At 33.6% G+C, this 14,695-nt stretch overlaps 1 protein-coding gene across 3 annotated transcripts in view; it reads right to left on the minus strand.

Moving 5' to 3' along the window:
* Positions 1–9,332: 9,332 nt before the first annotated feature.
* Positions 9,333–14,695, minus strand: part of LOC119637541 (glutamate receptor-interacting protein 1) — a 92,065-nt gene continuing 86,702 nt past the window's right edge. For all 3 annotated transcript variants that reach the window (XM_038033613.1, XM_038033614.1, XM_038033615.1), the window contains exons 7-10: positions 11,419–12,613; positions 11,142–11,344; positions 10,601–11,073; positions 9,333–10,533 (exon numbers count right to left, since the gene is read on the minus strand). In XM_038033613.1, the coding sequence (XP_037889541.1) occupies positions 10,432–10,533; positions 10,601–11,073; positions 11,142–11,344; positions 11,419–12,613 (1,973 nt within the window). In that variant the 3' untranslated portion in view covers positions 9,333–10,431. The remainder of the gene's footprint in view (positions 10,534–10,600; positions 11,074–11,141; positions 11,345–11,418; positions 12,614–14,695) is intronic.

Here is a 14,695-nt window from a genome sequence, read left to right on the forward strand (position 1 = left end):
TAAATGACTTACTATTGGCACCAACTTTGTTGTTTGAACATCACTGTTTAACTGATTGATTATACGAGCTCGACTAGCAATTTAAAACAGTTGTGTTGCTCCTCACTATTTATCTCTTTTATTTCCCGCTGGCGCTCTCCTTCTCCCTCTATCTCTCTCGATCTTCATTATAGAAATTGTTTACTCATTGCGTTGTTGCAATAATTTTTGGATTTTTAATGACTGAACGGGAAATTCATCATAAGTCTGCTTTTCTGTCTTGCATTCAGCAATAATTTAATTTTTCTGCATTTTGTTGCTTATTGTTCACTGCCTGCTGAAAATCTGTTCTCAGATACATAACACTGAATGGATTTGTTACCATCCCATGCATCCACGTACAGCCTGTGTGAATATACTGTTATATTGATACCGATCCCTAGGCAATGAAGACATACTAACTTTGCAGGTTCATGTATGATATCAAAATACATCCAGCGTCTGTATTAGCTGTAAATCCACAGTGCAGTTAACTCCCTCTATACTCCCTCTATAAAAACGAAGAGCATTTAAAGACCACAGGCATCGAAAAACCTCTGCCGCTAATGCTATCTTCGCTGCGAATATAGCGCTTACATTGTTGTGTTAGTTATGTTACTTGTATTAAAATAAAAAACCCAAATGCTTCAGAGATTCAGAGTTTTCTTATCGATTTAAAATGCAATTGAACTTTCTATAACTCCGGAATCTTGATAAGCATTCTCTTAAATTAATGGCACGAATTTCAATTTAATTCAATTCTTGACGTTGAAGGGGAAATAATTGTGCACTAGTGTTGAAATTTCAATACTTTTTGCACATATTTAAGAAATTTTTCTTCATCTTGGCATTTTAAATCGTCTAAATTTGAACGAACCCATCCCTCAATCTGTAGTCCTTGGTCACGATAGAAAACTAAATCTCGTTTCATAAATTCTTATGGCGTCTTTATGGTTAATAATATGTTTACACCTATATTTTGTTAGAAGAATAACCTATAAATAAGCTCCTAAGCTTATTTCATCGAACGGTTCATAAGAGGAAAGGATATCTCATTATCACTCATACGCAAAATCAAAGGGAAGGAAGTATCTGCCACATTCTTAATTCAATAAATGAATGAATTCCATAAATGAATGCAAATATCAATACAACTATTTAAATGGAGGAAGGAGGAAGTAAAGAAGAAAAAGAAGGAAGAAGGTGCTACTCGAGGAATACGTGTACATGGATCCCCTTAATTTCGGCACAATAACAGATCCATTCGTCCAAGTATATTCGACAAGCTGCTCATCTTAAAATTGTGAAAATTTTTGTTATTTTGGTATATTTAATATATATTTAAAAAAAAAAAATTTTTTATTTAAAAAAACTTTCGTTACCCCAATTTAAGGAAGACACACCGTTTCTTCATAAAACCAAATTTTTTTTGAATGTTCATTTAGACCGCTTACATTCCTTTTAACGATTTCTTATTACGATGTAAGGTAAACTACACCTTTCTATACGCCACCTAACAAGTATGACGAATTTCGGATATCTTCTTCTTGCTCTCCAAACCAATTAAAATGTCTTCATTGAAGATTTTAAGCATATCCCAGCGGAATCCATTAAAACAACAACAATATTCGTCCTTCTGAAAATGTAGTTTCCGATACGTTAATTCCCCAATTAGTGTTCGTACTGACTGAACATTTATGCCATTATTCCACTTCCATCCGGAATTTTTCAATGCTCTGAACTGTAGTTAGACTTGTTACCGACATTGTAATGAAATATATGATGAATGTATGAGATATAGTTGTTGAATTACAAGTCGAGTGAATATAATAGCAAAGTAATTTTTCTGTCTCTTTCTGTATATATTAGTCTTCTCTAACTATTATTTATTTATTTATTTTTTTAGTTTTGGTGTACCCTTAAGCCGGCGCAACATGACTGGCAATGAATAATAGCAAAACGCATATTAGCGGACCATAGGAAGCGTGAAGCGTTTCTTTCCCAGCTTTAATTTCAGTTTTTGAGCAATGTGCGTTACATATGTAGTGATGACACTGTTATAGATATATACATAGACACTTTTTATTGTCGTTACTTTTAAATATATAGAACAAATATTTCTTGAGTTCTCTTGTTCGCAGGACTATTCGCATTTGATACTTATTAATGTTTACTAAATAACCAAAAAAAAGGAAGCTTAGAAAACTTTGTGTTTTTGTTTTAATTTAATAATGACTAAATACAAAATTATGTTAATAAAAACAATCAAAATTATAATAATAGATAGATGAACTCGACTCAATTGTAGGACGCTTAAGAAAACCACATTCTTAGGTGAACCAATGACTCAATTGTAGGACGTTTAAGAAAACCACATTCTTAGGTGAACCATTGACAAAACAAAGTCCATTGCTTATAAGCGACCTATATGGCAAGTGCGTTCCTTTGTTTATTTGAAAATCCGGGATTAATCTTAAACGATTGACGTCAATGCGATATAGTTATTAATAATCATAAAACAAACGAAGCGTACACGATGAATACAATGAAAGCTTATCGTGAATCCCATTAAAAAGGCAAACGCGTTAAATATCAAAAATAAATGAATAAAAGAAAACAACTAAACAAAAATAAAAAAATTCGGTAAACATCACGTTCTATTTATTTATTTTTCTTTTCTTTTAAACTAATTAGTCGTTCAATTTTCAAAATAAATCATCAAATTACGTCGAATTAAAATTTAATTAAGGTATAGCTGTGTAGTTGATAAACCTCTTATCAAAAAAAGAACTAGTTTCAATCGGAATTCTAATTCACACCCTTTTTAATACGTGGTACTATAAACTCTAGTAAAATGAATTTTCATTTTATAATTATTTACGGAAATTCTGAGTTATTCAAACTATTGTTATATGGGAACTGGCCGAAGAAGAAGTCCCCTCTGAACCATTTTTAATAGCGTTCCTTCTTAGGCCAAAAAAAGACAGACAGGCTAGCTTTGATCGGTTCGGGAAGTGATTCTGAATCGATCGGTAGAATAAAAGATTGGTCTATCTCAAGTCCTTCTTGCGTTGGATACATCCGTACAAACATAATATATCCTTGTACAACCAGTGTTGGAGGATATATTAACTCATTTGGTTTATTGTTATGCTTGTTTGCTTATATACTTTCTTCTTCTTCTTTTTTGCGTTTGCTTTCATTTATTTTGTCATGCACATATATATGATATGGTCAATATTCCATTGTTTATGTCTCGATTGAAGCACATTCCACGACTTTACAGCAATCGGGTTGTACAAGCTCACAAAACGCTACTATCAAGAATGACTATCGAACCCAGTACGCATTCCATGTAAAACCAATAAACTAGTTAAGGGCCGGCTTGTTATGTGATTGTACGAATGTCAAGTTTTTAAATAGCCATGTCGTTTGTTAACGAAGTCTAATAGAGCTTGACAGTCATTGTAACAGCTCACCTTGGAGCCATACCAAGCAATTCAATGGAATATATTGCTATCTAAGTGATCAACTAGATTTAATCGTTGGATTATTTATACGAACACAGATCAACACTAGCGGAACAAAAAAGAGTAGTTTTTAAAGTATGAGTAGTAACGCTAAAAGTTATTTTATTTTAATAAATTTTTAGATCTTCCAACACACTAACTCGACCACGCACACTTTTTAAGCAACAATTCATTCGCTTTTTGACCATGACAAGCTTAAAAAAAACGGAAATAACTTATTTTCGCTTTCGTTATTATTTTTTTTTTTTGAACTTTTTTTTTGGCTTTAACTTGTTCTTATTGTGCATTTTGTAAAAATTAGTTCTCTATTGTTCGTTTTAGTTACGTATGACTTTTTAGTCCACGTTTTCATTTTCCGATTTACAATTAAAAAATACCAAAAGGAAAAGAAGAAGCTATCCGTTTATAGCGCAGTGAAACTATATTTCAAGCTTCTTTGCTGCCTTAATCGCATTTAAGATTTCAGAACTAACGACGGATTTTAGTCAACTTGAAAGTCCTTTTGGTCCATGGTTATTCTCAAATTTCATTTAAAACCCTTGCTCATTTGTCCTGTCACAGATCGTCGCTTTTATCTATTTCTCGATATCTATTATAGATTTATTAAGGAAGCAACCCCTCAAGTTTATGCGCATATTGAATCAATTCAATGTTGAATTTACACCTTCATGCAACTAAGGAACCTTTTTCCTTAAGTGAACTTAAGTGTTACCTTAAGTTAAGTCATAACACTCCTAATTCCAATGCCAATATATCATGTATTAAAATTCATAATAGTGAAAGGCAGATCAAAGAAACTATGTATAATTATAATTTTTAGGCTAGTGAAATAAATTCTTAGACTAAGAAGAAAAAATTCAAGTACTAGCAACACAGGCTATCGGCTTTATTTTAGAAAAGAACATTAGATATTAAGCCTAACGGCTCTAGGAATATATTGTATGTTTAGGTAGTATATTATATAACTAAAGATACAGAAGCAGAATACTTTCCCATTTCCCAATAAACCGATATGACTTCATAATTAACCCAAAGCATTTTAATTTTATCGCCGCATTTTGTATTGATATTCTTTAATTTGTTGATTGTACTGTCTATTTATAAGAAACAACGTAGCCAGCGAAATGTCTAAAGGATAGCTTTTCAAACCTCATGTAGGTTTGAGACCAAAAAGGCGAAACATTTTTAAGAGAACGTTCAATTCCTTCGCGACATACAAATAATAGTCAATTACGGAAGGCGGCTTTTGTTTAAATTAAAAAGCTAGGGGACGATTTTAGCTGTTAATTCATAAAGTCTATTTTCTAAAGTTGGGAGACCAGTTTCAATCGTGCCATTGTTGATGGGCACGGTCCGAAAAGCATAGCAACTTGTTCTAAGAGCTCGGAAAATTCATTCGAATATGAAGTTCCACTAAGTTTGTTGATTTTATTCCAGACAAATCTCATTGATGGGTTTCTATGACTTCTTTTCAAAAAAAGTTCAAAACTGAGTGCTTTTGAATTTCGTAATTCCTTTCGGAAAGGAACATTGGCTTTTTTGTATAATAACAAATGATCATGATCCGGACATCTTTTAAAGCGGTGCCATAAATCCATTTTGTTTCTCCTCAATAACGAAACCGTGTTGTTCCACCAAGGAAGCCTAGCTCGTTTAAAAAAGCTGTTGGATTGAGGTATAGAAAGATGAGCAGCCGTGCGAATCGCTTTAGACATAATAGCAGCATCATGTTTGCAGTTCCCGTTAAATGGCTTTGAATTCAGAAATGACTCGGCCTGTTTGGAGTAGTTGATCGAATCCGCTTTATCTAGGAGGAATTTGGCCTGTTTTGCTGGACTAACAGAAACGTTTGAAAAGTTAAGATTGATTATGATTAGAAAGTGGTCACTATTATATAGATCATTGAATATAGACCACGAAACCGAAGGAAGAAGTGGCGGAGAGCAACAATGAAATGCGAACAGCTGAAATGAGTAGAAAAATTCGTTGGTCTTCCATCACTTAAAATGAAGAAATTGCTTTTTGTCAAGGGTTTTTCTAAAACAGTAGCATGGCTTTTGTTCCCTATTGGGCCCCAGATGATGTTTCAGCTGTTAAAGTCGTCACATATAATTAAAGGGTGGAAGGTACGAAGAATAAACTATAAACCTCTCGCTGAGAAAAAAACTGCGAAGCTGGGATATAGGGCGAAAGTACTGTAAATTATTTGTTTAAAATTATTTGTATCGCTATGGCTTGTGTGTTTGAGATTAAATTAATGCCTTTGTGAGGGATATTGGAATACACAAAAACACCAACTCCTTGTTTGGAATATGAATTTTGATCAATATTCACGAAGTATCCAGTACATGATCTGGGTGGAATAGGATTAAAAAAACTTCTACAATGGATCTCTTGAAGGGCTATAAAGGTTGGATTAAAATCACTTATGAGAGTACGCAGTTCATCAAAATTATTAATAAGTCCCTTAGTGTTCCATTGTAGAACTTTAAAAAGTTTATTTAATTGCAGTGAAACGAAAACGAAATGATAGGCAACTTATGTTAACACCTCAGCGTCTTCGTCGAAAATGAAATTTCTTGTAAATAATTTGTTCTTACCAGCAGGATAATCTGTACTTAGGTAGTTGCATACATTTGAAGTCCAACGAGTGGGCACATGGGAATAATTTGAAATTGAAGGTTGAATGAAGGATGAAAGATTGGATTCATTATAACTTGTAATTCGTGGAATAAAGTGAGAGCTTGTGATTCTGGGGTATTTAGTTTATTAGGCTTTAGGCAGTAATTTTGATTTTTTCAATAATTTTTATGGTTTTGAATTTGTCAAAATAATTTTTGACAGATGATAAATCTGGTCTTTCAATATGATTCTTAGCTGATGATAGAACATGTTTTACGTTGACAGAAGTTGGAGTTAAAGGCTTATTAAACTCGATTTGCGAGGCGAGGTATTGCCTTTGTGAATTCTTTGGAATCCAGTTGGATTTACTTCCCGGTACTTGCGTCGCGCTTCGCCCATGCTACAGTAATTGTTTATTTTAATTTTAGAATTTTACGCATCTGTACATAACTTAGGGAAAGTTTGTGTAACGCCAAGTGCTAACCATTGCAATTTTTGCAGAAACTACGGGCACAGCTTTTAGCATGCGTAGGAAGATAACTTTTATCACAAGGTAGAGCATTGTTGCACCTTTCTACAGTATGACCCAGACGTTGGGAGTTTTTGCATCTCTTGGGATTTGGGACGCAGATTGCAAGTTTACACTTGTACAAAGCAACATCAACAGTTTGCGGTAAACGGTAGTGCTCAAAAGTCATTATTATCTTTCCTGTTTTCCGCCGTCATTTAATTTGGTGAATTTGTAAACTTTCTTCCAGTTACACCTTGATTGCTCATTTCGCGAACTTGTTTTTCTTCCGGTATATGTTTTAAACATGAGGCATAAATTACGCCTTTAATTGAATTGAGTTTGTTGTGTAGTTTAGCGAAAATTGGACATAAATTAGCAAATGATTTCGACTTCGAAAGGTTCTTCGTCGCGCAAGAATTAGCAGCGAGAACAAGTAAATTACCATCGCGAAGTTTTGGGATGAAGTTTATATATAATGGATCTAGGATTCTTTTCTATAGCGAAAGGACTAATTTGTGAAATTGGTATGGTAGCAATAGAAATAACCACGTATTTTTTATTAATAGGAGTAGTGTTACTGTTTGGCAATACCGGAAAGTTCGAATTTTTCTTTTTTTTTCTTTGCGGTGATTTGTCCGCCAATGAATCGAATCTATTTAAGTTTTTATCTGGTGGCCTTGCATCGACAATGCCTTTTTGTTATCAGTTTATTATTTAGGGCCTTAGGAAAAAGAAAACATTCATTTGAAAAAATATTGGGAACGACTAAATAATATCAAATTTCAATTGTCAATCATTGTCAGTTTTTATTTATTTTTTCTTTTAATTTTTTTTTTTTTGAATATGAAGAAACAAACTCACATATGTTTTCCGCGATACCCAGCTCAGCAAGAAAAACTCAAAAGACACGAGCCAAAAATATGAAAAAGCCAAAACAGTCAAAACATTAGGCCAAGAAGTTAAAAATTTAAAAGTTTTTTGGTGTTAATTATGAATTCGGCAATTGAATTATGAATTTTTTTCATCGTTTTCCCATCATTTTACCACGCGTTAAATGTTAAACTTGTGGTCCTGCCTCTGACAGATCAGCTCCAAATTCTCGAGCATAAGATGGTCGAGGAAAGACAATAAGGAAATGGGCATGGGCGGGTATTTATATGGCGCTGGGTTTACAGACTTATGAAAAACATAATAAAAAATTTATTACAATAAAAAATGTGCCCGTAGCGCATAGCTCAAACAATTTTCATTTCTCCCATTCCAATTTTTTACAATAATTGTAAAACAGCGTTCTCTAGTGCGTCAGGTAGGATTCCTATATCTTCCACTACTTGTGGTACAAGGTAGAATCCAGAAGGACTTAAGATTGGCCCATTTTTTATCGATTCCAATCGCTATTATATATATAAGGCTTGTCTGACTGTCTGATATTTGTCCGTGTACTTTTGTGTTCTAACTACAGTTTTACCGTATATAAGGATTCTCAGGAAACGTAAACCCTTATATTGCTGAAAAGGTCTATTTATTAACATTTTATGATGAAAATCTGTTCATGCTAAATTAACATAAAAATGAAGTGGATCAAATTTTAACCATATGAGCCTATTTCTTGGACGCCACTTCTTATACGATTTCTCATGAATAGTAATCTCTTCAGAACAAGCTTTAATTTTTAATATTTGACGATGCAAATTAATCCGTAATAGCAGTTTAGCAAAAAAATTAACAGAAGCGAACTTGGATCATATAGTACAATTTTTTAGAATGTTTTAGATGAAAAGCAAACCTTTATGGAGATGAAGTCTAATTTTTAGTTTTTTGTGACGCAAATCAAAAAATAATTTAATTCGTACGAAGTAAACTAAGTTTGCCAAACTTGAATCAGCTTATGTAAAGTTTTGAGTGCCCTTTAATATGAATGCCTTTGTGTACTATTTGATGTATTATAACCAAACCGAATAAATAACTGTACTAGGCGAAGTGGTGTAGGATATCAAATTGAAGTCCTTACCCAACTAAAATATTCTTATTTCCTTTAAACATTTGACGATCACAAAAAAATCAATATTCCTAAGAAGTCCTGCCTAGTTCTCCATCTATATGCATATAGATCAAATAATTTTTACATCCGTTGCCAAAGAGTGGGGGTACATTCATTTTGTCAAAATCTTCTCAACATCCAGGAGGGCGCTTCGGAGTTCCCAGAGGTTATATTAGAGTTTTGCCAGCATCAAATTCTGAATCTGCGTAAAAATTTTCGGTGATCAGTCTGTTAATAATTTTGAAAATCTTCCCTTGTCTCAAAAATTAATATAACGGTTTCAGATTAGGCAAAAGCAATTGAAGCTTCTACGTGTAGGTTGGTTGTGAAAATGAACCAAATCAGAATTTTTTAAATTCAATTTTGCACAGGTTATGGTGTGTGCCGCAGAATCCCTTTCATTGGTACTGCCTTACGAGACTAACTCCTGTGTTGCTATTTATTATTATTTTTCAAAAATAATACTGTTTTAATGTTTAATTATTTGTTTAGTAACCCCCTCGAATATTGTTATTTTATTACCTTTCGTTCCAACCAAAGAAAAAAAAACGTCAAAACGCTTTTTTTAAAGCTATTACAGTCTTTCTCTTTTTTTTCTTTTGTCTAAAACTTGTATAAAAATTTGATTTGTTAACCCGTTATAGGGTTCAAGAAAGTGTATTAGTTAGCTTAAAGAAAATGTAAACAAATGAAAAATATAGAATTAAATAGTAACATATGCAATATATTTGTGTTTATGGCCTTCCAATTAAATTCGAAGTAACAGCTTGTAGAATTCTGCTTTTAATCAATAATGAAATTATTGTCGTTTACTCCTAGGAAAATAGTTGCCGACATAAGTAAGTATAATCGAATATTATTTGGGAATTATTAAACATATCATAAAAATTATAAAACAAGCAAATTAGATACATTTCGGGGAGTATTTTACATAGCCACCACCTCAAGCAGATATACGGAAATGAAAAAACATTTTATTAATTATTTCGTTTTCAGCATTAGGGCCATTTTTTGATGTAGACGACGAAGGCAAGAAAGAATGAATGATATTCTGCGAAAAAAGTGTAAGATTGTCATGTACAAAATAACAATCCAACTTTATGATCTGTTAATAGCTAGCTAAAACTTCTGCGTGAAAATATCCGCGCCGCGAGAAAGCGGTCAATCGCAAAAATGATTGGCAATAAATGATAAAAAACCAAATGATATTATGCAACAATGACGTGTAAAGAAAAAATCGCCGTCGAAACAAGGTCTGCACAGGCTGTTGAAAACCTCATGCTGAGCCCTACTGCCGCCGAACAGCACGGCTGATTCAAACTGTGCTGATGCCAATTAAAACGATTACACTCAATAATTAAAAAAATGTCCGAAAGGGATTGATGTCATATATCATATTAGCGCATACGTAGCTAACTAGTATTCAATCCATACGGACGCTTTGGGTGTCCCTGCACGCTAAAAACGGAATGACAAAGAAATCTTATCTTTCGGTGGCGGATATAAAAATTTAATTAATCATAAATTATATTTGGTCATTGCTTAAAAGATATACTTATCTCGTTTTAGTTAGAAAAATTATTTTTGAAATGTGTATAAGTTTCGGTTAATAAATTCAATTATTTTTGGCATTTGTTGATAGTAATTTTTTTTTTTTTTTGGTTTTTAAAAAAGGCACTATCTTAGCAAATCTCTAAAATGGTTTAAAATTAGTCGGTACGTTGAATGATTAATTCTATTTTGTCGCCGGCCGCCGCTATCAGGGGTACGGTAAGGCAACAATCGAAATCTTGTGTTTTCATGTCATTAACCTTAAAGAAAGCATGAAATTTTCAAAAAAAATGTTTTTCATTTTGGATTTTGACTTTGATTGCTCACCTGCATTATTCTGTCGAAAGGCTTTAAAAGGCCACACTTATCAGCTGGTCCTCCCGATCTAATACGATTCACAAATACACCACGTTCGTAGAGGCCGTCTGATACGGAAAAGCCATAATCATCGTAAACTTTGTCTTTATATAAAGTAACGGGGAATATTTTCTGTTTCTCTTGTTTACCGCTGGTCGAACTGTTTTCAGTATTCGTTGAGGGACTACGGGGGCGCCTTTGAACTTTAGCGTATATAGCTTGAGGTTGCGACAAAATATTGGTTTCACCTTCGCAAAGAATACCACCACTAGGAAAATTATTAGTTGTGTCGTGGGAGCGTAATAGTTTCAAATCTACCACCTCTCCTAAGTTTTGTAATAAATTAGTGGCGTGTGACAAAGGTAAACTTTGTATGAGTTCGGTATTAATAGCTAAAAGTTGATCGCCCACTTGAACTTGACCGCTTTTATAAGCAATGCCCCCTAAAGGAATGCGAAAGCGCAATATTAAAACCGTTTTCGTAAATGGCGGCTTATTTTTTAGTGCTTACCCTCCACTAAGCCGCTTATGGTTATGGGTTTACCAACGTCCTCACTTCCCGCCAAAGTAATACCTAACAAACCGCCTTTTGGTTCCAATCTTACCGTAAATATAATTTGATGCAAACAATTGGCACTATTTTTACTGCTTGGATAATTATTGGATCCATAAAGCTTATATCCCATGGGTAGTGGCAAATTACCGCAGTCGACACTAAAAACATTTTAATCAATATGAAGTCGAACTTTTCTCAAATTTGTTATCATATATTTCTGATTTTTTCTCACCTGTTGTACCTATCCACTTCACATCGGACAAAGTCGTGGTAGTTATTTTCATCCTCTGGCAATTCGGTGTTCAAACTTTGAGTATTTTGATTGGCAATGGAACGATCAATGGTGCCAGACCAATTGCCACCTCCTAAATGGCGACGAATTTGTACCGATGTCAGTGCATTCTCGTTTAGGGTAGGACCTCGATAATATTCTGGTTGCGGTGTGTTTGATTTCAAAGACAAACAATCATTATATTTGATTTCTGCATATTTTGAAGCTACATATGAACTGCTGTATAAGTCATGTTCACTGGTGGGGCTTGTCAGACAATTGCTATATATAGGGGTTTGCAATTTTTGTTGGGTATCAAATAAGAAATCAGGTAACATGACTCGTTTTACCGTCAATGTAGTAAAATCACTTGCAGTGCCCTCCTTCAATAAAGTATCAACACTAAAGTGTTGTATGGGATGATTATCAACGGCCAATAAAATATCGCCCGATCTCAAAGAGCCGGTACGATGAGCCGGACTGCCAGGCTTAACGTCGGCTATAACAAAACCACCATGACTAGAACCATTAACACTCACACCCAAACCGGCTTTACCACTACGCACTACCTTAACATTAAAAACCCCACTAGATGGTACAACCGTATCAGGCATATCAAATTCAATTTCCAATTCTAGCCAATTGGCGGGGTTATGGCTTGGTCGACTCCCTACGTCACCCAGCAACTCACGCATCGCCTGCACTTCCAAGTTATACATTTTATTTATGGCTACTATTCGATCACCCTTTTGTATGCAACCACAACGATCGGCTACTGAATCAGTTATAATATGATTAATAGTAACTGCTCGGCCGCAGGCCGATTGCTGGCCTAATACTAATCCCGAACCCATACTACAATCCAATAACACCGGAAATGTTTCCGCTCTACAAATACCCATGTTTGAATGATGTGGTAAAGTGCCTAAAGTATTTGTGCTAACACCCAAACTACTACCACTTGCACTGCTACTAGGCACACTACCACTACTGCCGGCTGCACTTGCTGTACTGTTTGTTGTCCCGTTACCGCCAACCAGGTCATTAGCAATTTCCAAAGGAAACGAACTTTTACGTGCAAAACGTTGACGTTGTCGCGACTTACGTGAATCCAAAGTGTTGAAACCATATTTTGGACTGGCTAAAGTAGTATGACCTGCAAATAATAAATGACAAAGCGTACGAAGCAATAAGACTACAAAATTAAATTCATTCGTTGACTTATTTTTAGTTCACTATCCACAACATAAATATACACACATGGAGGTATACACTTAAAGTTACTCCGCCCTAGATATTCGTTATCATTTCATATGAAAATATTTAGTTCATAGACGTTTTTTTTCCAATTTTATTTTATTTGTTTCGGTAAAAATCGTTTTCCTAAGAGCTTTTGCTTGCACTCACCTAAGATTTAATTAAAAGTTGTAAACATTTGCCCGTTTTTCCGAAAAACTACAAGAGAACTAAAAGAAAGTTACACGACAACTAATAAATACTTCATAGTGGAAAATTCCTTTGACAAAAAATTTCTTCATATCTTTTCAATAGTGAATTGAAAGAAAAAAGCTACAGAGCAAAATTTTACGTTGACGCTTCATTTTCTTAATTTCCTTCTCAGCCCTAGACAAGCACTACTTTCTTACTTACCTAATGCTTCAACATGCATAAAATATACTTTTGTTTGAAAAGATTTCAAAACGCTTGAATTTTATTTTTTCCTGAACACTCAATAGAAATGAATGAATATATTTAATCGAATAAATATTATTGATCTTCGTTTATATTTCTGAATCATTTCACACTTCCGTTTATGGTTTATAAAAGAAAATAAAAACTGAAAAACATAACAGTTTGTGAAAGAAAATGTTCTTAAATATCTTTGTCCAAACTTATGAGCTTTGAGCTACGAAAAAAAACGATATTTTGGAGAAATAAAACCAATTTGCTACGCACTCTATGAAGTATGCTATTTAAACACTTACTTTGTAAAATTCCTAGTGATACTTTTATTTGAAAGAATTAATTTTCGTAAAAATTACGCAACAGGATAGTCAGTTAATTTCATTAGCTTTCAAAGAACTGGTTAATATAAGAGAGAACGAAGCGAGATCTAGCGGTTAATTTAAACATGGAAGTTTAAGGCTTCCGAGCACTCTTTGACGCGTACTGCTCATTATTATAAAACAGTGCTCTTTGCAAAATTTGCATTGTAAGATGTGTCTTGTATTTACGTTTTCTGAAATGTGGTTAACTGAAATTGAAATTAGGAAATTGTTAAAAAACTTGTCAATGCAATTAATTTTAAATTCTAAAAATACATTTTTACAATAAAAAATTTATGGTATAAAATTGGACGGAATTATTTTCTTCTCTTCGTTACATGTGTATATCCGTTAGTTTCTATAAAGTGGCTCGTTTGCAATAAAATAAGAAACTAGAAATAAATCGGGTGTAACAAGCGGAAACACAAATTTAATAAAGTATAAAAATTATTACTTATACCGTGAAAACATTCGAACATCTTATGTTAGATTATTTGTGTAAATTTTTCCATTGATTTTGCTTTGTTTCTTCGGCTTGCATAGTGCCTTGTTTACTTATTTACGAAAAGGCGTTTAGTTAAACGTACATTATGGCTTACTGTCTTTCACAGAATAAGGTTTAAAAGGTTCCAATTTGGTTCAGTCGTTCGCGTATAGGAATACTGGTAACCACTATAAGTGGATGGACGCAATCGAACTTAGAATTCAGTCAAAAAAAACTTGACAAAGCAACTTGAACAATGTCTTCAAAAACGAAAACAATCGAAGTCGAAGACAAAATGTCTACAATGTGTACAAAAATGCGCAATAAAATTATTTTTCAGCATAACAATGATCGAACGCATATCGTACTAAATTAGTTAAGGAACTACTTCAATTGGTTGAATAAGTTGCCTTATCGAATTATTCTCTAGTTACTGTTACTATTTACGTCGATCAAAGCAGAACACTATGCCTCATCAACGTCACTCTATCACTATCTATTCACTCTAAATTAAAAGATTTAGCTTTCGATTAACAGTATACTAGATACATGATTTGCAATCAGTAGGTCTTCACGTCTTTGCTACAAACTTTACAGCCTTGTACCATAAGCCGTAACCCAAAACACATTTTCTTTTCAATAAATAAATTTATTTCTGATTCTACATATTGCGTAGATATCTAATCCCTCCAAAAAAATTATCTCACAT

Source organism: Glossina fuscipes, unplaced genomic scaffold, assembly GCF_014805625.2.
Source record: "Glossina fuscipes isolate IAEA_lab_2018 unplaced genomic scaffold, Yale_Gfus_2 60, whole genome shotgun sequence".
NCBI lineage: Eukaryota > Metazoa > Arthropoda > Insecta > Diptera > Glossinidae > Glossina > Glossina fuscipes.